Source organism: Callithrix jacchus, chromosome 22, assembly GCF_049354715.1.
Source record: "Callithrix jacchus isolate 240 chromosome 22, calJac240_pri, whole genome shotgun sequence".
NCBI lineage: Eukaryota > Metazoa > Chordata > Mammalia > Primates > Cebidae > Callithrix > Callithrix jacchus.
Genome location: NC_133523.1, coordinates 15072502 through 15096184, shown reverse-complemented (window position 1 = coordinate 15096184; position 23683 = coordinate 15072502). Strand labels below are relative to the sequence as shown.

The 23683-nt window shown below is 51.8% G+C and overlaps 1 protein-coding gene across 19 annotated transcripts in view; it reads left to right on the top strand.

Moving 5' to 3' along the window:
- The first annotated feature begins 4759 nt into the window (after positions 1 to 4759).
- EPS15L1 (epidermal growth factor receptor pathway substrate 15 like 1) overlaps positions 4760 to 23683 on the top strand; it is a 120972-nt gene continuing 102048 nt past the window's right edge. For all 19 annotated transcript variants that reach the window (XR_013531274.1, XR_013531273.1, XM_035286440.3 and 16 more), the window contains exon 1: positions 4760 to 4820. Coding sequence is in view for 14 of the 19 variants with exons in the window: in XM_035286440.3 (XP_035142331.1) it covers positions 4788 to 4820 (33 nt within the window). In the remaining 5 variants the exon portion in view is untranslated. The remainder of the gene's footprint in view (positions 4821 to 23683) is intronic.

The following is a 23683-nucleotide window of genomic DNA, read 5'->3' as shown; positions in this document are numbered from 1 at the left end:
GGAGGTCGTGGTAAGCAGAGATCATCATACCCCATCCAGCCTGGGCAACAGGAGCAAAATTCCTTTTCAGAAAAAATAAAAGAGGGGGAGCAACCAGCAGCCCTCAGGGCTGCTCTGTCTATGGAGTAACCATTCATTTATTCCTTTTCTTTCCTAATAAACTTGCTTATGCCTGTAATCCCAGCTATTCAGGAGGCTGAGGCAGGAGAATCGCTTGAACCCGGAAGGTGAAGCTTGTCGTGAGCTGAGATTGTGCCATTGCACTCCAGCCTGGGCAACAAGAGCAAAACTCTATCTCAAAAAAAAAAAGTAGAGTTTATTTTAGCACGAAGTTTGAAGACAGCCACAGATTCCAAAGAATGGATATCAGTGCTCTGAAGTGAGAAAGTTTGGGGGTCATTTATATAGTTAAGGTTTGGGAAGCTTAATAGAGTTTCAACATATTTCATACAAGGCAAGCACATACTTAACAGTAATATGATTAGTCAAGACAGTGGTCTTTTTGGGAAGGGCATATATCTATATCTATCTATCTATCTATTTTTTTTTGAGACAGAGTCTCGCTATGTTGCTAGGTTGGAGTACAGTGGCATCATCTCAGCTCACTACAACCTCCACCTCCCAGGTTCAAACAATTCTTTTGCCTCAGCCTCCCCAGTAGCTGGAACTGCAGGTGTGCACCACCACACCCAGCTTTTTTTTTTTTTTTACTTTTAGTAGAGATGGAGTTTCACCATGTGGGCTAGGATGGTCTTGATCTCTTAACCTTGTGATCCGCCCACCTTGGCCTCCCGAAGTTCTGGAATTACAGGCGTGAGCCACTGCGCCTGGTGGGGAAGGGTATATTTAACATACACAGAGAGGCTATGACAGTCATTGGGTCTTTTGCACTATCTGGTCTTATTTAGGTGCAAAATAATAGAGGAAAGTTCAGCGATCAAGAAGGGAGATCTTAACACTGGTGCCATTTAGTCCTTTTAAATCAAGTTACAGAGCAAGAATAGGAGAGTTTATTTTTATTTTATTTATTTTTTACAAAGACGGAGTTTCACCATGTTGGTCAGGCTGGTCTTGAACTCCCGACCTCAGGTGATCTACCCGCCTTGGCCTCCAAAGTGCTTGGATTACAAGCATGAGCCACCATGCCCGGCCGAGTTTATTTTTATTAATAAGAGAGTTAATCTAGAATCTGAGAAGCTGAAGTTGCAGTTACATGCCGCATGGCTCCACACAGTCCCGTTTCCTTCAAGGCTCAACATAATTCTTAGGGTTCAAAAATTTATGATTGGCCAGATGTGGTGGCTCACGCCTGTAATCCCAGAACTTTGGGAGGCCAAGGCGGGTCGATCAGGAGGTCAGGAGTTCGAGACCAGCCTGACTAAAATGGCGAAACCCTGTCTGTACTAAAAATGCAAAAATTAGCCAGGTGTGGTGGTGTGTGCCTGTAGTACCAGCTACTTGGGAGGCTGAGGCAGGAGAATCACTTGAACCTGGGAAGTGGAGGTTGCAGTGTGCCAAGATCATGCCACTGCACTCCAGCCTAGGTAACAAGAGCAAAAACTCTGTCTCAAAAAAAATGTATGATTAAGGTTGGATTATTTTTACAAGATGATGCTGGAGAGTTTCTATGGCTACCACCCTTCTAGACTCTGTGCTGCTGGACTTAAAGCCTGCAGGCTACATTTCCTGGATGCTGCTGCCAATTGGTAATGTTCCTGTCATGCTTTATCAGAACAAAGTTGGAAGGCAGAAAGAGGGGAGAAGCCATTTTTTTCAGGCTCCTGCCAGTGGCTTAGGTGTTGGTGATAAGAGCTGCCACTTCAGCAGTAATGGTGGAAGCAGCCGTGGCTAGCAAGGGTGGACACATCTGGGTTCCTGCTGGAGGCACAGTGATTACGGGTTATGGGTCCTCCCCCACTTTATTTATTTTTAATTTTTTTTAAGATGGAGTTTTGTTCTTGTCGTTGAGGCTGGGGTGTAGTGGCATGACTTTGGCTTACTGCAACCTCCGCCTCCTGGGTTAAGCAATTTTCCTGCTTCAGCCTCCCGAGTAGTGGAGACTACAGGTGCCCGCCACCATGCCCGGCTAACTTTTTGTATATTTAGTAGAGATGGTTTTCACCATGTTGGCCAGGCTGGTCTTGAACTTCTGACCTCAGATAATCCACCCGCCTCGTCCTCCCAAAGTGCTGGGATTACAGGTGTGAGTGAGGCCTATTTGTTATTATTATTATTTTGAGACAGAGTTTCACTCTTGTTGCCCAGGCTAGAGTGCAATGGCATGATCTCGACTCACCGTAACCTCTGCCTCCCAGGTTCAAGTATTTCTCCTGCTTCAGCCTCCCAAGTAGCTGGGATTACAGGCATGGACCACCATGCCCAGCTATTTTTTTGTATTTTTTTTTTTAGGTGGAGTCTCACTCTGTTGCCCAGGCTGGAGTGCAGTGGCATGATCTCAGTTCACTGCAACCTCCGCCTTGTGGGTTCAAGCAATTCTCCTTCCTCAGCCTCCTGAGTAACTGGGATTACAGGCACGTGCCACCATGCCTGGCTAATTTTTATGTTTTTAGTAGATATGGGGTTTCACCACGTTGGTCAGGCTGGTCTCGATCTCCTGACCTCGTGACCCACCCGCCTTGGCCTCCGAAAGTGCTGGGATTACAGGCGCGAGCCACCGCGCCTGGCAATTTTTTGTGTTTTTGGTAGAGACAGGGTTTCTCCATGTTGATCAGACTGGTCTTGAACTCCCGACCTCAGGTGATCCAACCACCTCGGCCTCCCAAAGTGCTAGGATCACAGGCGTGAGCCACTGCACCTGGCCTATTACCATGTTTTTGAGATGGAGTCTCCCTCTGATGCACAGGCAACAGTGCAGTGGCAGATCTCAGCTCACTGCAAACTCCACCTCCCAGGTTCAATCGATTCTTCTGCCAAAGCCTCCTGAGTAGCTTGAATTACAGGGGCCTGCCACCATGCCGGGCTAATTTTTGTATTTTTAGTAGAGGCGGGGTTTCACCACGTTGGCCAGGCTGGTCTCGAACTCCTGATCTTGTGATCCGTTCGCCTCAGTCTCCCAAAGTGCTGGCATTACAGGCGTGAGCCACCATGCCTGGCCCTATTTATTTTATTTTTGAGACAGAGTCTCGCTCTGTTGCCCAGGCTGGAGCATTTGAATAAATAAATGACCTGTAATCCCAGCACTTTGGGGGGCCAAGGCAGGTGGATTGCTTGAGGTCAGGAGTTCAAGACCAGCCTGGCCAACATGGTAAAATCCCATCTCTATTAAAAATACAAAAATTTTGCCAGGTGCAGTGGCGCACACCTGTAAACCCAGCACTTTGGGAGGCTGAGTTGGGTGGATCATCTGAGGTCAGGAGCTTGAGACCAGCCTGGCCAACATGGTGAAACCTTGTCTATACTAAAAATACAAAAATTAGCCGGGCATGTGGGTGGGTGCCTGTAATCCCAGCTGCTAGGTAGGCTGAGAGAGGAGAATCACTTGAACCGGGGAGGCAGAGGTTGCAATGTGTGGAGGTCACACCACTGCACTCCAGCCTGGGTGACAGAGCAAGAGTCCACCTCAAAAATAAAATACAAATACAAAAATTAGCCAGGCATGGTGGCGCATGCCTGTAATACCAGCTACTCAGGAGGCCGAGGTATGAGAATCGCTTGAACCTGGGAGTTGGAGGTTGGAGTGAGCCAAGATTGCGCCACTGCACTCCAGCCTGAACGACAGAGTGAGACAAAATAAATAAAAATGAAATAAAAAATTTAAAAAAGGTCCTCTAAAGTAGGGCTTTTCCTCTAATAACCATACTCCAGCAATGCTGCTCGGTACCGGGCAGTGAGAGGCATAGAGGTATAACAACAGCAACAGCTGTTGTTGGGGCCCAGAGAGGTGAATCCAACTACTTGCCAGGGCAGACAGAGCAGCTGAAGAACCATGCCAGGCACTGCGGGTGCTGCAACGGCTCAGAGAGGTAAAGGCCTGCGCCTGAGCTTAGCTGAAACTCTAAGGAGCAGACCCAGATTATAAAACTCTGACTCTCTAAAACTCTCTCTCTCTCTCTCTCTCTGATCCTAGGATCAGGGCAAGGTGAGGGGCCCAACACACACACACACACACACACACACACACACACACACACACACACACGGTAAGGGTTCCTCCCCACCCTGCACACACATACTTTCTGCGATCCTAGAGACAGGGCGCCTTGCGAGGCAAGGTGAGGGTCCTGACACATACACGCAAACAAACACACACATACGGTAAGGGTCCTCACCCCCGCACACACATACTCTCTGCGATCCTAGGGACAGGGCGCCTGGCGGGGCAGGGTGAGGGTCCCTACCCTCCGCGGGTGGGCGATCGCCTCCCCAGGCACACTGGCAGGGGGATGGCATCCCAAAAGGAGAACTAGGCCTCGCCTCAGCATGGCCTGGAGGGATGACAGCATGGCAGACTCGGCCAGCGGCCAGCGGTCCGAGAGCCCGAGCAACGTTAGAAGCAGGGACAGGTGAAGGGGACGAGAAAGCAAGGCAGACGCCCCGGGTCCTGCCCCTCCCCGGCCCCGCCCCTCCTGGCTGCGTGCCTGCAGCCCCGCCCCTGCCCCGGCCCCCTGCCCCACCCGGCCCGACTGCGCGTGTGTGGCCCTGCCTACGGCCCCGCCCTCTCTCGGGACGGGCTGCGTGCGCACTGCCCCTCTGTCTTGCCAGTGCGCACGCGTGGCCGCGGCCCCGCCCCCGTTCCCCCGGCGCTCGGAGCCCGAGTCCGCGGGAAGATGGCGGCGCCGCTTATCCCCCTCTCCCAGCAGGTACTGGTCGGGCGGGCCCGGGGGCGGTGCCGGGGTTCGGGGCGCGAGGCGGGCGCCGCGGCGAGGCTGAGGCGGGAGGAGACTCAGCCGGGCGGCGGCGGGGGCGACTCGTGCTGTAGGGCTCGAACGGGCGGGCGGGCAGGCCCTGAAGGTGACAGGCCGGGGCCCGGGGCCTCCAGTGCCCGAGCGACCCTCCCGGGCAGCGGCGACGCGAGGAGGGGCTTGGCGCGTGTCTTCTCCGCCCAGGGTCCGGACCTTGCGGCTGCCGAAGCTCCCAGGCCGGGGACCCGCGGGGTTGCTGGGCTGCATCCCAGAGAGGTGGGCGAGGGGAGCGAGCGTTTCTGTAGGCACGGCGGCCCGGCGAGTCTTTGTCTCCCACCGGTCCCGGCGCCCGGGCGGGCAGGGTCCCTGCGGGGTGCAGGGTAGAGCCTCGCCGGAGCCCGGACCCGTCAGCAGCAGCGCGATCCCAGACTCATCCCTGCCTCCCTGGGGAGCTGCTTCCGCCACCCCTGCACCGGGCGCAGATCGCACGTATTTGGGCGCCTTTCTGTGTCCTCAAATTCGCCTGATGCGCTTACGAAGGGACAGTATCGGTAGCGCGACACGGACGTGCGAAAAAGAGCCATGCTCAGGCAGCTCTGCTATTTGGGAGGGACTTTCATTCATTCATTTTCTATCCATCCCTGAAACGTGCGTTGGGTCAGGTGCTGGGAGTGCTGCATTCATCCAGACAGACAAGGTCGCTGCTCTCCTGGAGGTGACACTCCTGAGAACTAGAAACTACCTGTGTCCTGCTCATCACAGCTGCCTTTATTTGCTGAATACCTGTGTTGTGCAAAGCACCATGTAAGCACTTCGCTAGAATGATCTAGCACAGCATAGTGATTAATAGTGAGGACACAGGGTCAGGTCATGTGTTCACATCTTGGCTTCAGCCCCGATTTCTCTGTGTCTTTGGTAGAAGCTCTTAGCCCTTCTCCATCGGTTGCTTCCTTTGGAAAATGGAGATATAAAAATGTGTTGGGATTATGTGAAAATTAAACATGTGAAACAGCGCTTAGAACAGTGCCTAGTATATGAGAGGCACTCAGCGATCCTCTAATTACTGTCATTTAATCTCTGCCAGATTTGGACATTCGGGAGTAGAGACCACAGCAAGTAAGAATTCCAAACCCAAGGAGAGAGTTGATAGGCCGGTTGCATGGTTGCATGAGACTGGTTAGCTGATCCAAGGAGAGGGGAGTGCACAGCTAGCCTATTTGCAACACTGTCACTAAATTAACAGTGCTAAAACCCGGTGATTATTCATTAGCAAGTTCTTGTTACAGACATGAAAGTGCTCTGTAAACTGTTAATTGTCCTACAGATAGTATTATTATTAATGGTAACTGCTACCGTTTAAGAGTATGTAGGGAGGGGGGAAATTTACCTAAGATCATTTGATGAGAAAGCACTAAGCACTCTGCAGTTTGGGAAATGTGGATCTTTCTAAAATTTCCTAATTTTTTTTTTTTTTTCTTTTTTGAGATGGAGTCTTGCTCTGCTACCCAGGGTAGAGTGCAGTGGTGTGACTTTAGCTCATTGCAACCTCTGCCTCCCAAGTTCAAGTGATTCTCCTGCCTTGGCCTCCTGGGATTAGCTGGGATTACAGACACCTGCCACCACACCCAGCTAATTTTTGTAGTAGAGTCGGGGTTTCACCATGTTGACCAGGGTGGTCTTGAACTCCTGACCTCAAGTGGTCCACCCACCTTGGCCTCCCAAAGTGTTGGGGTTACAGGTGTGAGCCACTGCACCTGGCCAGGTCACTGACTTCTAAACCTCTTCCTGTTCCTTTCCCTGTACATTTATTGAATGAAGGCTTGGCCTGTTTTTTGTTTTTGTTTTTTTTGAGATGGAGTTTCGCTCTTGTTGCCCAGGCTGGAGGGATTACAGGCATGTGCCATCATGCCCAGCTAATTTTGTATTTTTAGTAGAGATGGGGTTTCTCCATGTTTGTCAGGCTGGTCTCAAACTCCCAACCTCGGGTGATCCACTTGCCTCAGCCTCCCAAAGTGCTGGGATTGTAGGCGCGAGCCGCCATGTCTGGCTGGCCTGGTTTTCTTTGTTTGGAAATGTCAGCACTTCTCTACACTCGCTTTCCAGTGAAGAATTGCACCATGGGTTACTGTTGGCCCAGATGTGAGGCGTGGCCCTCCCAGGCTCTTACTGTCTAGCTCAGGAGATCACTTGGGTTCACAGATAATTCTGGGGGAAGCAAGGGTATGAGTCCAGAATTTCTGGTTGGGGGTAGCAGGGAAGCAGGAGCCTCCTGTAGCAGGAGGCTGTGATCTGGTTGGATTTAGGTGACAGAGCACACTTAGCAAGCAGACAGCCAGGTGAAGGGAGCCAAGTGGATAACCAGTGGGCTAGCCTCGGGGAGGAGGGATGTGTCTTTTCTACCCCAACTCCCGTCTGCGATTTTCCCATCAGCATCCTTTTCAGTCTGCCCTGTACTCGCGACATCATCTCAGAATCTCCTTCCTTATATACTCTTTCTGACCCTGAATATCAATGTCAATTTGAAAGATCTGCACTCCTGCCTCCTTTTATTTATTTATTTTTTTGAGACAGAGTCTCACTCTGTCACCCAGGCTGGAGTGCAGTGGCGTGATTTCAGCTCGATGGAACCTCCACCTCCCGGGTTCGAGTGATTCTTCTGCCTCAGCCTCTCTAGTAGCTGGGATTATAGGCACATGCCACCATGCCCAGCTAATTTTTGTATTTTTAGTAGAGACAGGGTTTCACCAAGTTGGCTAGGCTGGTATCAAACTCCTGACCTCAGAACATTCACCTGCCTTGGCCTCCCAAAGTGCTGGGATTACAGGCACGAGCCACCGTGCCCAGCTAGGCAGGTCTTAAAACCCTACCCTCAAGCAATCCTTCTATCTTGGCCTCCCAAAGTATTAGAATTACAGGCATGAGCCATTGCATCTGGATGAGATTCATCTGCTAAAACATACTTCCTTGTTTCAAAAAACTTTCATAGCTTCCGTTTCCCTTCCTCCAAAAGAAGTCAGTTTATGGCTGGGCACTGTGGCTCACTCCTATAATCCCAGCACTTAGGGAGGCCAAGGCGAACAGATTGCTTGAGGCCAGGAGTTCGAGACCAGCCTGGCCGACATAGTGTTTGTATTTTTAGTACCCTGTCTATACTAAAAATACAAAAATTAGCCAGGCATAGTGGCACACACCTATAGTCCCAGCTACTCAGGAGGCTGAGGCATTAGAATCGCTTGAAACCAGGAGGCAGAGGTTGCAGTGAGTTGAGATTGTGTCACTGCATCCCAGCCTGGGCAAGAGAGCGAGACTGTCAAAAAGAAAAAAAAGGCCGGCCACAGTGGCTCACACCTGTAATCCCAGCACTTTTGGAGGCCGAGGTGGGTGGGTCACCTGAGGTCAGGAGTTTCAGACCAGCCTGGCCGACATGGCGAAACCCCGTCTCTACTAAAAGTACAAAAATTAGCCAGGTGTGGTGATGGGTGCCTGTAATCCCAGCTACTACTCGGGAGGCTGAAGCAGGAGAATTGCTTGAATTTGGGAGGCGGAGGTTGCGGTGAGCTGAGATGGCACCACTGCACTCCAGCCTGGGCAACAAGAGTGAGACTCCATCCCAATTAAAAAAAAAAAAAAGTGAGCTTTGATGAGCCTAGCAAGCCCTGAACTGACGCCCCTACCCTTGTTAGGTCCCTCTCCTGCACGCCTGGCTCGTCGCAGCGCTCTGTAGCCTCAGCAGCCTTAGCCCTGTTGCTCTTTTTGTTAGAACAGCACCGTGACTTCCCACTGCATGCTGCCTGCCCCAAGGATGCTCTGTGGGGCTTCTCCCGTGTTGTCCTCCCTTAGCCCCACTTGAATGAGAATTCTCTCGCTTGTACCTTCTGTGGGTCCCTTTTGTGGCCCCCGTGCAGGAAGTGACAGTAACTGTGCTCAGTGATGAGAGTGAAGTGCTCAGTGATGAGACACTGTCTTGGGCGCAGAGAGTTACATCTTCCTCCCCTCCCCCTCATCACGCGTGCTTCATCCAGTGGCTGTTGTTATATTTGGGTAGGTGCTACCATTCTAGGAGGTTTTTTTTGTTTTTTTAAATCCATCATTTTATTTGATTTCACACCCCGCTACAACAAGAAGAAAGGACGCCTATGAATTTGGCAGGAATTCCTTTCCTCTTTCCCAGGAACAGATCCTGGGGCTCAGTGATTTGCAGAAGCTCTTACATATGGCACCTCACAGTGTCGGCTGGACCCAGGCTTCAGTCTCCAGTCTTCATCCTTGACAGGTGCTCATCTCTCTCTTTCTTTCTTTCTTTTTTTTTTGAACGGAGTTTCGCTCTTGTTACCCAGGCTGGAGTGCAATGGCGCAATCTTGGCTCACCGCAACCTCCGCCTCCTGGGTTCAGGCAATTCTCCTGCCTCAGCCTCCCGAGTAGCTGGGATTACAGGCATGCGCCACCATGCCCAGCTAATTTTTTGTATCTTTAGTAGAGACGGGGTCTCACCATGTTGACCAAGATGGTCTTGATCTCTTGACCTCGTGATCCACCCGCCTCGGCCTCCCAAAGTGCTGGGATTACAGGTGTGAGCCACCGCGCCTGGCCTCTTTCTTTCTTTTTAATTGTACTTTAAGTTCTGGGGTACGTGTGCAGATCTTGCTGGATTGTTGCATACGTACACACATGCCATTGTGGTTTGCTGTCTCCATCTCCTCGTCACCTACATCAGCCATTTCTCTCAGTGTTATCCCTCCCCAACCTCCCCGCTCCCCGATGTCTGCATTCTAGGAGGTTTTTATCCCCCTGTCACAAGTGAGGAAACCAAGACCCCAGAGATAAATTAACTTGCTGAAGTGGTGGGCATGGAGCTGAGGTTGCACCCACATCCTCCTGCCGCAGAGCCCCGCTGTTCCAGAGAGCCTGCTGGGCACCCCTCCCAGAGCAGCACCCGGCCAGCATGTCTGGAGTGAATGCTGAGTGGCTCGGGACACTTACTTGTCCTCTCGTCCCCTGTTTTTTTCCTTCCTTTGAAATAATTGCTAGTCTCTCTGTCTTACTAGAATGCTAATGGTGATGCAGTCTAAATTGATGAGTAGAGCGAAGTTTTAGAGTAAAATCCACTCCTGAAAGATGCACAATTCCGTGACTGTCTCTTATTGACTTGCACTGGCCTGGTTTTTTCTTTTGTTGTTGTTGATTTTTTTTTTTTTTTGACTAAATAGCTTCTCACTGGGCAAGACCCCTCCACCAATTCTGAACTTTAAGACAACTTTCCCAAGCAGATGCAGTGGCTCACACCTATAATCCCAGCCCTTGGAGGCTGAGGTGGCTAGATCACTTAAACCGGAATTAGAGACCAGCTGGACAACATGGTGAAACCCCACCTCCACTAAAAATACAAAAATTAGCTGGGCATGGTGGCTCATGCCTGTAATCCAGCAGTTTGGGAGGCTGAGGGAGGTGGATCACAAGTTCAAGAGCTTGAGATCAGCCTGACCAACATGGTGAAACCCTGTCTCTACTAAAAATAGAAAAATTAGCTGGGTAAGGCAGCACACGCCTGTAATCCCAGCTACTTGGGAGGCTGAGGCAGGAGAATCACCTGAACCCAGGAGGCAGAGGTTGCGGTGAGCTGAGATCGTGCTGCTGCACTCCAGCCTGGGCAACAGAGTAGACTCCGTCTCGAAAAAATATTTACAAAAATTAGCTGGGTATGGTGGTACACACCTGTAGTCCCAGCTAATTGGGAGGCTGAGGTGGGAGGACCCCTTGAGCCCAGGAGGTCGAGGCTGCAGTGAGCCAAGATTGCATCACAGCACTCTAGCCTGAACAATACAGCGAGACTCTGTTTCAAAAATAAATAAATAAACTAAACTTTCCCGTGCCTGGGGCTTAACCCTGGTCAGCTGATCCAAGAAGCAGAGTGACTGTCCTAGGGTGCACTCCAGCCTGTGTGACAGAGCAAGACCCTGTCCTAGGGCCAGCTGGTACTGGAGAGCTGAGTGTCCACTTTCCAATTCTGATACCTCAGGCTGTGCCACATTACTGTGATGGACAGACGAGCGTGATCACCCCCCAGTGAGAGGCACCTCCTAAGAGTACATCCATGTGGAAAGCTACTCAGTGCTGTTTCTCAACAGCAACTCTCTGATCTTGGTATCATTTGAGGCTCCTTCAGGTTACCTACTTTGTTGTTGTTGAGACAGGGTCTTAACCCTGTTGCCAGGCTGAAGTACAGTGGTGTGATCTCAGCTCACTGAAACCTCTGCCTCCTGGGTTCAGGCAATTCTCCTGCCTCAGCCTCCTGAGTAGCTGGGATTACAGGCACCCGCCATCATGCCTGGCTAATTTTTTGTATCTTTAGTAGAGATGGGCTTTCACCATGTTGGCCAGGGTGTTCTCAAACTCCTGACCTCGTGATCCACCCACCTCGGCCTCCCAAAATGCTGGGATTACAGGCTCCTGCCACCATGCTGAGCTCAAGTTGTATTTCTTTTTTTTTTTTTGAGATGGAGTTTTGCTCTTGTTGCCCAGGCTAGAGTGCAGTGGCATGATCTTAGCTCACCACAACCTTCACCTCCCATGTTCAAGCAATTCTCCTGCCACAGCCTCCCGAGTACCTGGGACTACAGGCGTGCATCATCACGCCTGGCTAAGTATTTGCATTTTTAGTAGAGACGGGGTTTCACTGTGTTAGCCAGGATGGTCTCAATCTCCTGACCTCATGATCTGCCTGCCTCAGCCTCTCAAAGTGCTGGGATTACAGGCATGAGCCACCATGCCTGGCCCTAAATTTGTATTTTTAGTAGAGACAGGGTTTTGCCATGTTGGCCAGGCTGGTCTCAAACCCCTGACCTCAAGTGAACTGCCCACCTCAGCCTCCCAAAATGCCGAGCTTACAGGCGTGAGCCACCACACCTGGCCCTTGTGCCTTCCTTTTGTAGATCACGCTATTCATTCAGTGAGTATTTATTCGGCATCTTCTCTTTGCCGGACACTTTCTGGCAGAGGATGGAACAGTGAATCTGAAGACAGCACCGCCTCACGGGGCTGACATCCTGGGGAGAGGGCATGGATGTAAAGAAATCAACCACTACAGATGCAAGAAAAGCATGTCGTTGCGCTTTCCGTCTGTCTAATTGTGACAGCTGAGATTGAATAGAGGAATACAGGGTGAAAAAAAAAAAAAATGGGCCAGGCGCGTTGTAATCCCAGCACTTTGGGAGGCCGAGGCGGGTGGATCACGAGGTCAAGAGATCGAGACCATCCTGGTCAACATGGTGAGACTCCGTCTCTACTAAAAATACAAAAAATTAGCTGGGCGTGGTGGCGCGTGCCTGTAATCCCAGCTACTCAGGAGGCTGAGGCAGGAGAATTGCCTGAACCCAGGAGGCGGAGGTTGCGGTGAGCCGAGATCGCGCCATTGCACTCCAGCCTGGGTAACAAGAGTGAAACTCTGTCTCAAAAAAAAAAAATGGGTAGTGTATCTGGAGGGGGCTAATGCTGTGAGCAGGGTAGGTTCTGATCTGTGTGGAGGTCAGGAAGGGGCTCACCAGCAGGCTGGAAGGACTGAGTAAAGAACACATCTTAGATTGCCTAGTTCATCCTCCTGGTCATTCTGGCCAGTATTATCTTCAGTCTGTAAAGAGGTAAAGTGGGCTGGGCACGGTGGCTCATGCCTTGAATCCCAGCACTTTGAGAGGCCAAGGCAGGCAGATCACAAGGTCAGGAGTTCCAGCCTGGCCAACATGGTGAAACCCCTTCTCTACTAAAAAACAAAAATTAGCCAGACGTGGTGGTACGTGTCTGTAATCCCAGCTAGTTGGGAGGCTGAGGCAGGAGAATTGCTTGAACCTGGGAGGCAGAGGTTGCAATGGGCAGAGATCACAGCATTGCACTCCAGCCTGGGTGACAGATCAAGATCCTGTCTCAAAAAAAAAAAAAAAAATAGGTAAAGTGAGGCCAGAGATTGTCATGTCCCTTGCCCAAGTTTGTACCCGCTGAGCTCAGGCTGACGTGGCTTTTCTGACACAGGTCCAAGCCTCTTCACTGCACCATAGTTTCTTGTCTTGGAAAGTTTTTTTGTTTGTTTGTTTGTGTGTGTGTGTGTATTTTTTTGAGACAGAGTCTCGCTCTGTCGCCAGGCTGGAGTGAAGTGGTGCGATTTTGTCTCACTGCAACTTCTACCTACCGGGTTCAAGCGATTCTCCTGCCTCAGCCTCCCAAGTAGCTGGAACTATAGGTGTGCGCTACCACACCCAGCTAATTTTTGTATTTTCAGTAGAGACAGGGTTTCACCACATTGGCCAGGATGGTCTTGATCTCTTGACCTCATGATCCACCTGCCTCAGCCTCCCAAAGTACTGGGATTACAGGCAGGAGCCACTGCACTCAGCCTCTGTGTGTGTGTGTGTGTGTGTGTAAGTCCCAAGCATTACGATAGCATGACATCTCCTCATTTGTTTTTATACATTCAGCATTGATTATGCTACCTGGTTATTGGATATTATGTAGTCTGAATGGAGAGAATATCACTTACGCAAGTTTTTATTGCATTAATCTCATTTCTTTGAAAGGTAGAGAGGGACATGGAAAGGTCTGCTTATTGTCTTTCTTTTTCCTTTAGAGACAGAATCTTGCTCTGTTGCCTGTGCTGGAGTGCAGTGGCGCAATGATAGCTCATTGTAGCTTTGACCCTTGGCCTCAAGTGATCCTCCTGCCTCAGCCTCCGATTACAGGCATGCAACACCAGGCCTCGCTAATTTTTAATTTTTTTGTAGAGATAGTGTCTTGCTATATTGTCCAGGCTGGTCTCGAACTCCTGACCTCATGTGATCCTTCTGCGTTGGCCTCCGAAGTGCAGCCATTACAAGTGTGAGCCACCACTCCCAGCCGATGGTCTTTATAGGAGGATCCAGAGGTGGTCAGAGTGATCCAGAGTGGTGATCAGTGCCCCTGGGCCCATCCAGAATAGAGTGTTTAGGCCTGGCCCACAGCAGAGGCTCAGGTCATGGGTGGTCCAAGCTACAGGAGGGGCCGGTGACTCGCTTCCATTTGGTTGTTGGACACGGTTGTACGAAGGAGAGGGCGTGTTTGGTGCAGGCCAGGCTTGTCCAACCCACGCCTGCCTGTGGCCCAGCATGGCTTTGAATGCAGTCCAACACAAATTCATAAACTTTCTTAAGACATTATGAGGTTTTTTTGTGAATTTTTTTTTTTTTTGAGACGGAGTCTTACTCTGTCACCCAGGCTGGAGTGCAGTGGCGTGATCTCAGCTCGAAGCAAACTCAACCTCCCTGGTTCAAGCAATTCACCTGCCTCAGCCTCCCAAGTAGCTGAGATTATAGGCATGCACTGGCTAATTTTTTTTTTTTTTTGTATTTTTAGTAGAGATGGGGTTTCACCATGTTGGCCAGGCTTGTCTCAAATTCCTGACCTCAGGCAATCTGCCCACCTCGGCCTCCCAAAGTGCTGGGATTACAGGCATGAGCCACCGTGCCAAGCCTGGTAATTTTGTTTTTTAAGCTTGACAGCTATTGTTAGTGTTAGTGTTAATGTTAGTGTATTTTATGTGTGGCCCAAGACAATTCTAGTACCACCCAGGGAAGCCAAAAGATTGGACACCCCGATCTAGGCCATGGGACCATGGGGAATGGAGGGACGACTGGCCTTTGCTTGTTCAGAGAGTGGCCAGTGGCTGATAGGGGCCAGGGAGGTAAGACCTGCCCACGGTCCTCTGCACTGGACTGGGCATGACTGCTGCTCAGAGCGGTGGCCCTGAAGTGTGCTGCTTGAAGTGCAGACCATTAGCTCTGTTTTTCTTTTTCTGAGACGGAGTCACACTCAGTTGCCCAGGCTGGAGTGCAATGGTGTGATCTCAGCTCACCACAACCTCCGCCTCCCAGGTTCAAGTGATTCTTCTGCCTCAGTCTTCCGAGTAGCTGGGACTACAGGCACCAGCCACCATGTCTTGCTAATTTATATATATATATTTTTGTGACAGTCTTGCCTTTTGCCAGGCACCAGGCTGGAGTGCAGTGGTACAGTCTTGGCTCACTGCAACCTCTGCCTCTTGGCTTCAAGCAATTCTCTTGCCTCAGCCTCCTGAGTAGCTGAGACTACAGGTACGTGCCACCATCCCCAGCTAATTTTTGTATTTTGTTAGAGATGGGGTTTCACTATGTTGGTCAGGATGGTCTCGAACTCCTGACCTTGTGATCTGCCTGCCTTGGCCTCCCAAAGTGCTGGGATTACAGGCGTGAGTCACTACACCCGGCCTAGCTCTTAAAGCTTCTTGGGGCTTTTCCCCTTAGAGGAGTCCTAGCTCTTGATACTACAAGCTGTCAGGTGGAAGTAGAAGTTACAGATGATCAGACATTTGTCTCAGATTTCCATCTGCACTGCCTGCAGTATGGAACGTAGACCTGTTAGCAGAATCTGTTTACTGACTGCTGTAGGTCAGGCTAACATAAAGTCACTTCTCTTGTGCACACCAGTAGAAGCCGGGCTGGATCAGGCGCTGCTCCTGGCAGCTGACAGCACACCTGCCTCTGAGTCTCCCAGGCCTACACTTCCCATTCCCTCTGCCCTGTGGCCCCTTGGCCCCTCTTTCTGTCATCTCCACAGGCGATCCTTCATCTTGCCTCGGGGCCTTTGCATCTGCTGTTCCCTTTCTATAGAATGCTCTTTCCAGACCCCCTCATCTGGTGAATCCCTGCACCTCTTCATATCTCAGCTGGGGCATCACTTCCTTAGGGAAGCCTTTCCTGACAAACTGGTTCAGCTTCTCTGTTACCACTGGCAGAGATGGACACCTTTTTCATTTAGCCGTCTGTAATTTTCTCTTCATGGGGTTATTTGATGGATCACCTGTCCAACCACCTAGACGAGCTCCACAGGGGCAGAGACTGTGCCTGTTTTATTCATCCTTGTTCCCTAGGCTGCAGCTGGCACTTAGGTGCTCAGTAACTCCTGTTGAAGAAAGAGTAGGCTGGGTCTACGTTATGAGAGACGGTAGGGAGCTATGGCAGGTTCTTGAGGAGTGACACCTTTAGATGGTCTGGCTGCTTGCACAGGGAGTGCTTGGAGCTGGGTTCTAGCTCAGAGATGGTCTCTGTGATATGGGGATGAAGTGATCAAGAGGAACCCGGCCTGAGGTTGTTTCAGGAAGAGTAGAAAGGGCTGGCCGTGGAAGGAGTATGTTGGGTAGCTCTTTGGACAGGTGAGGGTCTAGGTAGGGAGAGGAAGCAGGGGGAAGAAGCAGGCATAGTGTCTGCAGCCGGCAGGATGAGGCCATCTTCAAGGAGCCAGGACAGCAGAGGCAGGAGTGCCCAGTGGGCAGAGCTGGTGGGCTGTGGCTGTGTCAGTTGAGTCAAAACCTATCACTGGGCTGGGTGCGGTAGCTCATGTCTGTAATCCCAGCACTTTGGGAGGCTGAGGTGGGTGGATCACCTGAGGGTTGGGAGTTCAAGACCAGCCTGACTAATATGGAGAAACCCCATGTTTACTAAAAATACAAAAAATTCGCCAGGCGTGGTGACCCATGCCTATAGTCCCAGCTACTCGGGAGGCTGAGGCAGGAGAATCGCTTGAATCTGTCAGGTGGAGGTTGCGGTGAGCTGAGATTGTGCCATTGCACTCCAGCCTGGGCAACAAGAGTGAAACTCCATCTCAAATTAAAAAAAAAAAACCATCACTTTGCAGGAAACCCTCCAAGCTGTGTGAGGCCCCACATTTAGGTACAGTTGAAAAGACCAGCTCTGGGGCTGGGGCACCATTAGACTCTGCTGAGCTATGGTATGCTGTCTTGGGACTGAGATAAATAAAACTGAGCCCCACCCTCCAGGTCAGCTCAGCTGCAGCTGGGCACCCAGGCACCCAGAAAATTAGGACACAGTGTGACACACTCGTGGAAGTCAGGTGGCACCCACAGCAGTGGGATGAATCGCCTCCACTGGGCTGGGAATAAAGGACAGAAGGAAGAGGGTGCCTGCACCTCCTTTTGTCTTTTCCCTCCTCTGTTCCAGCAGGACTGGAGGAAGCAGCTGGGTGCAGCCTCTTAGACTGGCCGCACACTGCTTGGACCAGCATCCTGCCCCCACCCTCTGCACAGGCCCTCTTTCCCAGCACCATCTTCACAGCTTCCTGGCCCCCTCTCTGCTCACTCAGAGCCCCACTTCCCTGATTCTTTATTTTATTTTATTTGAGTCAGAGTCTCGTTCTGTCACCCAGGCTGGAGTGCAGTGGTGTGATCTTGGCTCACTGCAACCTCCGCCTCCTGGGCTCAAGCGATTTTCCTGCCGCAGCCTCTCAAGTAGCTGGGATTACAGGTGCGCACCACCACGCCTGACTAAGTTTTTGTATTTTTAGTAGAGGCGGTGTTTCACCATGTTGGCCAGACTGGTTTTGAACTGGCCTTGAGTGGTCTGCCCACCTTGGCCTCCCAAAGTGCTGGGATTACAGGCGTGAGCCACTGCACCCTGACCCCCACTTCCCTGATTCTGGTAACCTAGTCTCCCAGAACAGGTGGCAACGGGACCCCAGCCCTGGTGGTACCCTGACTGCTGTCACCAGTGAGCGGGCCCAGGCAGGTGGCTTGGGGCCCTGGGGCAAGATTTGGGGTGCAGGTGTGATGCAGGAGTAAGGGAGTGTTGTCCGAACACTAATGGTGTCATTGTCCCTATGCTTGTTTCTAGACAAGGGAACTGAGAAGCAGAGAGGTAAAACAACTGGTGAGGCCACCATGGAGAACAGGCATCTGGGTCAAACCACAGGCTCCAAAGCCACAGTTTTGTCCTATGGATGCCACACCGTGGGCTCTGGGAGGGTTGAGGAGCTCTGTCTGTCCTGCTTCCTGCTGGGTCCCCAACCCCTGAAATCCAGGCTCCTGGCACATAGTAGGCCGGTGATAACTGTCTGTCGATTGGAGGCTGGGCACTTGGAACAGCAGCCAGGAGCGCAGCCTGTCTCTCCAGCTGCCTTTGGGGGTGGTCGACAGATGGGAACATTTTGTCTCTTGGGTGAAGAAACAGGCACAGGGCCCAGAGACGCCTGCTCAGGCCCCACTGGCCAGTGACAGCAATCAGGGCCCCACCAGGGCTGGGCCCCCACTACCTCCTCATCTCCGCTCATCAGAGGGGGAGGAAAAGGCCTCCCTCCTGTGCGAGTGACATAAACAAGCATGCCTCTGTCATTATGCCGATCCATAGCAAACTGGCTTTTCTTTCTTTCCTCTTTCCTCTTTCTTTTCTCTTCTCTTTTCTTTTTTTCTTGACAAGGTCTCACTCTGTGATCCAGGCTGGAGTACAGTGGTGTGATCTTGGCTCACTGCAACCTCTGCCTCTTGGGTTCAAGTGATTTTCTAGCCTAAGTCTTCCAAGTAGCTGGGATCACAGAAGTGTGCCACCACGCCCTGCTAATTTTTGTATTTTTTGTAGAGATAGGGTTTCTCCATGTTGCCCAGGCCAGTTTCAAACTCCTGAAATCAAAGTTTGAAACTGTTCTGGGCAACATGGAGAAGCCCTGTCGGCCTGTTCAGCCTCCCAAAGCGCTGGGATTGGCCAAACACCTGCTCGGCCTCCCAAAGCGCTGGGATTGGCCAAACACCTGCTCGGCCTCCCAAAGCGCTGGGATTGGCCAAACACCTGCTCGGCCTCCCAAAGCGCTGGGATTGACCAAACACCTGCTCGGCCTCCCAAAGCGCTGGGATTGGCCAAACACCTGCTCGGCCTCCCAAAGCGCTGGGATTGGCCAAACACCTGCTCGGCCTCCCAAAGCGCTGGGATTGGCCAAACACCTGCTCGGCCTCCCAAAGCGCTGGGATTGGCCAAACACCTGCTCGGCCTCCCAAAGCGCTGGGATTGGCCAAACACCTGCTCGGCCTCCCAAAGCGCTGGGATTGGCCAAACACCTGCTCGGCCTCCCAAAGCGCTGGGATTGGCCAAACACCTGCTCGGCCTCCCAAAGCGCTGGGATTGGCCAAACACCTGCTCGGCCTCCCAAAGCGCTGGGATTGGCCAAACACCTGCTCGGCCTCCCAAAGCGCTGGGATTGACCAAACACCTGCTCGGCCTCCCAAAGCGCTGGGATTGGCCAAACACCTGCTCGGCCTCCCAAAGCGCTGGGATTGGCCAAACACCTGCTCGGCCTCCCAAAGCGCTGGGATTGGCCAAACACCTGCTCGGCCTCCCAAAGCGCTGGGATTGCAGGTATCAGCTACCATGCCCAGCTGGCTTTTCTTAATCTGAAGTGGATATGCTTTTCAATTTTATATTTTCCAGTGGAAGAGAAACCTTTCTCATTTCAGACTCTTCAAAGGGGAAAGATGAAACAGGAAAAAGCTTAATGATGAGGCTCTCACACTGAGAGTGTTTAACCAGGACTGTGTAGTTACAGGAATGGACTGTCCCCTTTAGCTCCCCCCGCGGCCTACAAATGGCACTGTTTGTGGTCGAGGGGGGGTCCCAGACACGATTGACCCAGGAGCATGTTCTTGCAAAAGTTCTTTCCTTTGAGTCTTTTCTTTGCCAAGAACTAGAACGCTCTGTGCCTGTGGCACACCCCTGTGCTGGCCTTGGAGACTTTCTCCGTGGAGCCAAGGGTTCTGGAGTGGAAGAGCAGGCTCCACAATTGCCAATGGCTGGGCGAGGTTGTCGATCACCAGGGTGCAGATTGTTGCTGTTACTTTGCTCGCTCACACCAGGCCATGGAGTTGGCATTTTCTTTGCCTTTTTTTTTTTGAGACAGAGTCTTGCTCTTTCACCCAGGCTGGAGTACAGTGGCACGATCTCTGCTCATTGCAACCTCCGCCTCCCGGGTTCAAGCGATTCTCCTGTCTCAGCCTCCCGAGTAGCTGGGACTAGAGGCACCCGCCACCGTGCCTGGCTAATTTTTTTTGTATTTTTAGTAGAGACGGGGTTTCACTGTGTTAGCCAGCATGGTCTTGACCCTCATGATCCGTCCACCTCAGCCTCCCAAAGTGCTGGGATTACAGGCATGAGCCACTGTGCCTGGCTGAGTGGGCATTTTCTTTTAGGCCAGCCTCTGAGTTGGCATTCACAGTCTATTGACTTTATTAATTTAATTTGTTATTGTTGACTCTTAGCCACTAGAAAATGTCCTGTAATTCACAGCCACCTAAGTGGGTTTTTTTACAGGTGTATACTTACCTGCTGTGTGTAAAATTGTCTGTTTTGTTTTTTCTTTTGAGACGGAGTTTTGCTCTTGTTGCTCAGGCTGGAGTGCAATGGTACAATCTCGGCCTATTGCAACCGCTGCCTGCTGGATTCAAGCAATTCTCCTGTCTCAGCCTCCCAGCGAGCTGGGATTATAGGCATGCGCCACCTTACCTGGCTAATTTTGTATTTTTAGTAGAGATGGGGTTTCTCCGTGTAAGTCAGGCTGGTCTTGAACTCCTGACCTCAGATGATCTACCTGTCTTGGCCTCCTAAAGTGCTGGAATTACATGTATGAGCCATCATATCTGGCAAAATTGTATGTTTTTTAAGAAAATGGCAACTGAGACTAAAAGAATTGGTGAAATCCTGTTTTTTTTTTTTTTATTTTAGAGACAGGGTCTGACTCTGTCACCCAGGCTGGAGTGCAGTGGTGCCACCATGACTCACTGCAGCCTCAAACTCTTGGGTTCAAGCCATCTTCCTGCCTCAGCCTCCTTAGTAGCTGGGACTGCAGGTGTTACTCAGCACATCACCACGCCCAGTCATTTTCTAATTTTTAATCTCTGTGGAGATAGGGTCTCACTGTGTTGCCCAGGCTGCTCTTAAATTCCTGACCTTAAGGGATCCTCCTGCCTTAATCTCCAGAGTGTTGGGATTACAGGCATGAGCCACCGTTCCTGAACTGAAATATTGTTCTATCCTAGATGGTGGGAGCTGCTTAGCTGATGAGTTGAGAGAGAAATGGCTACCATATGTACCATAGTGTAGCCGACATTGGTTGAAATATTTTATTGCTTGGCAAATATCAGTTGGCAGGGCAGGCTCTAAGGACTGTGATTTTACACCTGCAATTCACATACTGATTCACAGCCTTGCCTGACTTCCCTCCCCACCCACCGCCATTCTTTGTAAATACAGCTGGCTCCCCCGTCTCAGGAATAATGCAATAGTAACCATGATAAGGGATGTAATAATGGCTTCCCAGTAGGCTCTTGCCTGTAATCCCAGCACTTTGGGAGGCCAAGGCAGGTGGATCACCTGAGGGCGGGAGTTCAAGACCAGTTTGACCAACATGGAGAAACCCCGGTCTACTAAATACAAAATTAGCCAGATGTGATGGCATATGCCTGTAATCCCAGCTACTTTGAAGGCTGAGGTGGGAGAATGGCTTAAACCCAGTGGGCGGAGGTTGCGGTGAGCCTAGATCCCGCCACTGCACCCCAGCCTGGGAAAAAGAGCGAAACTCTGTCTCAAAAAAAAAAAAGACTTCCCGTTGCAGAGCATATTTCATCTGCATATTCTCATTTAGGACTTGCCAGCATCCTCAGGCCAGGTGCTGTTTTATTCCCACTTTGCAGATGGGGACACTGAGGCCCAGGGAGGCTTGGTGGCTTGTTCTTACTGCTGCTGAGCTGCGGAGCTGTGTCTGCCTGCTCCCCCGTGCCGACTGCACCTCCCTGCGCTCAGCCCACCACCTGTTTCCCTTAACACTTGAATCTCACCCATGCCCTTATTTACTGAAGGCCTGCTTCCAGGAGGGCACAGTGTGACCCCTCCACCCTCCAGGCATTGAGAATGTAGTGACACAGGCCAGTCATGACAGCAGCTTTTCCATCAAATCGACTTCAGGAAGTGTCCCTTGTCGAAGCTCTGGGAGCGTGGAGGCAGGAGGGACTTGTTTTAGTTGGGGGAACCTAGGATCGTCTTAGAGCAGGTGGCTGGCCTGCAGCAGGCAGAGGCCCCAGGCACAGGGAATGCAGTCATGTACTGTATGACTACCATGGGCTGCATATATGATAGCAGTACTGTGAGAGTCTCCGGCTATATTTTTCCTGTGCCTTTTCTGTGTTTAGATATGTTTATATACACAGCTACTTAGCACTGTGGTACAGTTGCCTGCAGTTTTCAGTACCACGCCATGCTGTCCAGGTTTGTAGCCTGGGAGTAACAGGCTAGACCACATAGCCCAGGTGTGGAGTGGGTGCTGTGTAAGTTCACTCCAGGATGCCCTGACGATGATGAAATTACCTGACGATGCAACTCTCAGGACGCATCCCGGTGGTTAAACGATGCATGACTGCGTCTTGTGCCAGGACAAGGAGTGAAAGGTGCCCGGATGTTCAGCGGAACTCTGCGAGTCAGGGGAAGGAGTCGAGGCTTGAGCAAGTGTATGTGGGTGAGCCTGAGTGAACATGTGTGGTTGTAAGTGTGTATGTGTCTGCACTGAGTGTGTGTGTGCGTGCGTGTGTGTGTGTGTGTGCGTGCGTGTGTGTGTGTGTGGAGTGAAATCAGCCTGGCCAGGTAGGAGATGGCCAGGGAGCACTTTCAGGTCTGGGCTGAGGGCTTGGACCTTAGCCTCCATTGCATACCCCAAAGAGCCTTTTCTGAGCAGAGGAGTGGCTGTGTGCCTGGTGCCATGGGGAAGCGGTTGAAGGCAGGGTCTTCGGTGCGGAGGCTGGGCTAGGCTCTGCAGAGGCATGTTCGGGGCTGGCAGGGTGGGGGTGGGGGGTTCCAGGAGCCTTGAGCAGAAGCCAGCCTTCCCATCAGGACAGAGATCCTGTCCTTGTCCTTGTGACCCCTGCCGTGCATTTGTTCTTCTGTGTTGACACCTGTGCCAGCTCACTGGCTTTGATGCCTGACCAGACTGTGATGCTCCATGGTGGTAGTGGCCATCTTTCTGCCACTGTGGGGTCCAGGAGCCTTGAGGGGTGCCTGGATGCCTGATGTTTCGAGGGGCCAGAAGAAGAACAGTGTGCCGGGAGGCTGATGCTGCCATGTGCAGTGATGAGGAGGAAGGTGGCGTGGCGCTGACTTGGACGGTGCCCGGTATCTTGGCGTCCTCGGCAGGGAGCCACCCGGCACCATCAGGAACACGCTGGCAGGAGGCCAGACCCATCCTGACTGGGGCCCAGGCAGTGTGCTCACTTCGGGGATGGTAGGTCAGGCCACAGAAGATGGCAGGGACATTGGAGCCCAGGAGTGGCTGATGTAGGAAAGGAATGTTGGGAAGGCCTGGGGTACACTTTGGAAAGTTGGGAGACTCTGGGAAGTGGGGCCTCTCAGGGGGCAGTGGGTGCGCCCACACTGCTGAGTCATTATCTGCTCTTGGTGGCCGCCCCCACCCCCCGCCAGTCTCAGGTGACTGCTCTTCCATGTCTCTCCAGGGAGATCACTCATGGGTCAGAGGAAGGAAACAGATGGAACAGAATGGTCTGTTTTGAGATGCCCAGGAGGGGCGATGTTCAGGGGACACAGGTCAGCAGCTGGGAGGGCTGCTCAGAAGCTCCATCTGCTTTTGCTCTTAAGCAGCATTTTTCAGGAGGAAGGGCTGAAATCTGCTCCCCTCCTTCCTGGGCCCCTGTCCGGTTCCATCCCTCATGCCCTCTGTGTGGCTGCACAGGACCCTTGAGCCCTTTCCTACACACCTGCCCTTCCATCACTCTAGGACCCAGCTCCCCTGGTGTTTCCTCTTGTGGAGTCTCCTCCTTCCCTCCCCATGGCAGGCCTGTCTCCTGGCACTGCTTTGGCGAGGGTGCTCCACAGCCTTGCTTGACCGAGTCTTCTTGGACAGGCTCAGCTGTGGAAGGGGCGCCTCCCAGGTCTCCTGATGCCCTGGGTGTGTGTCTGCTGCGGGCTGTGGACTGACCCTCCATCCTCTC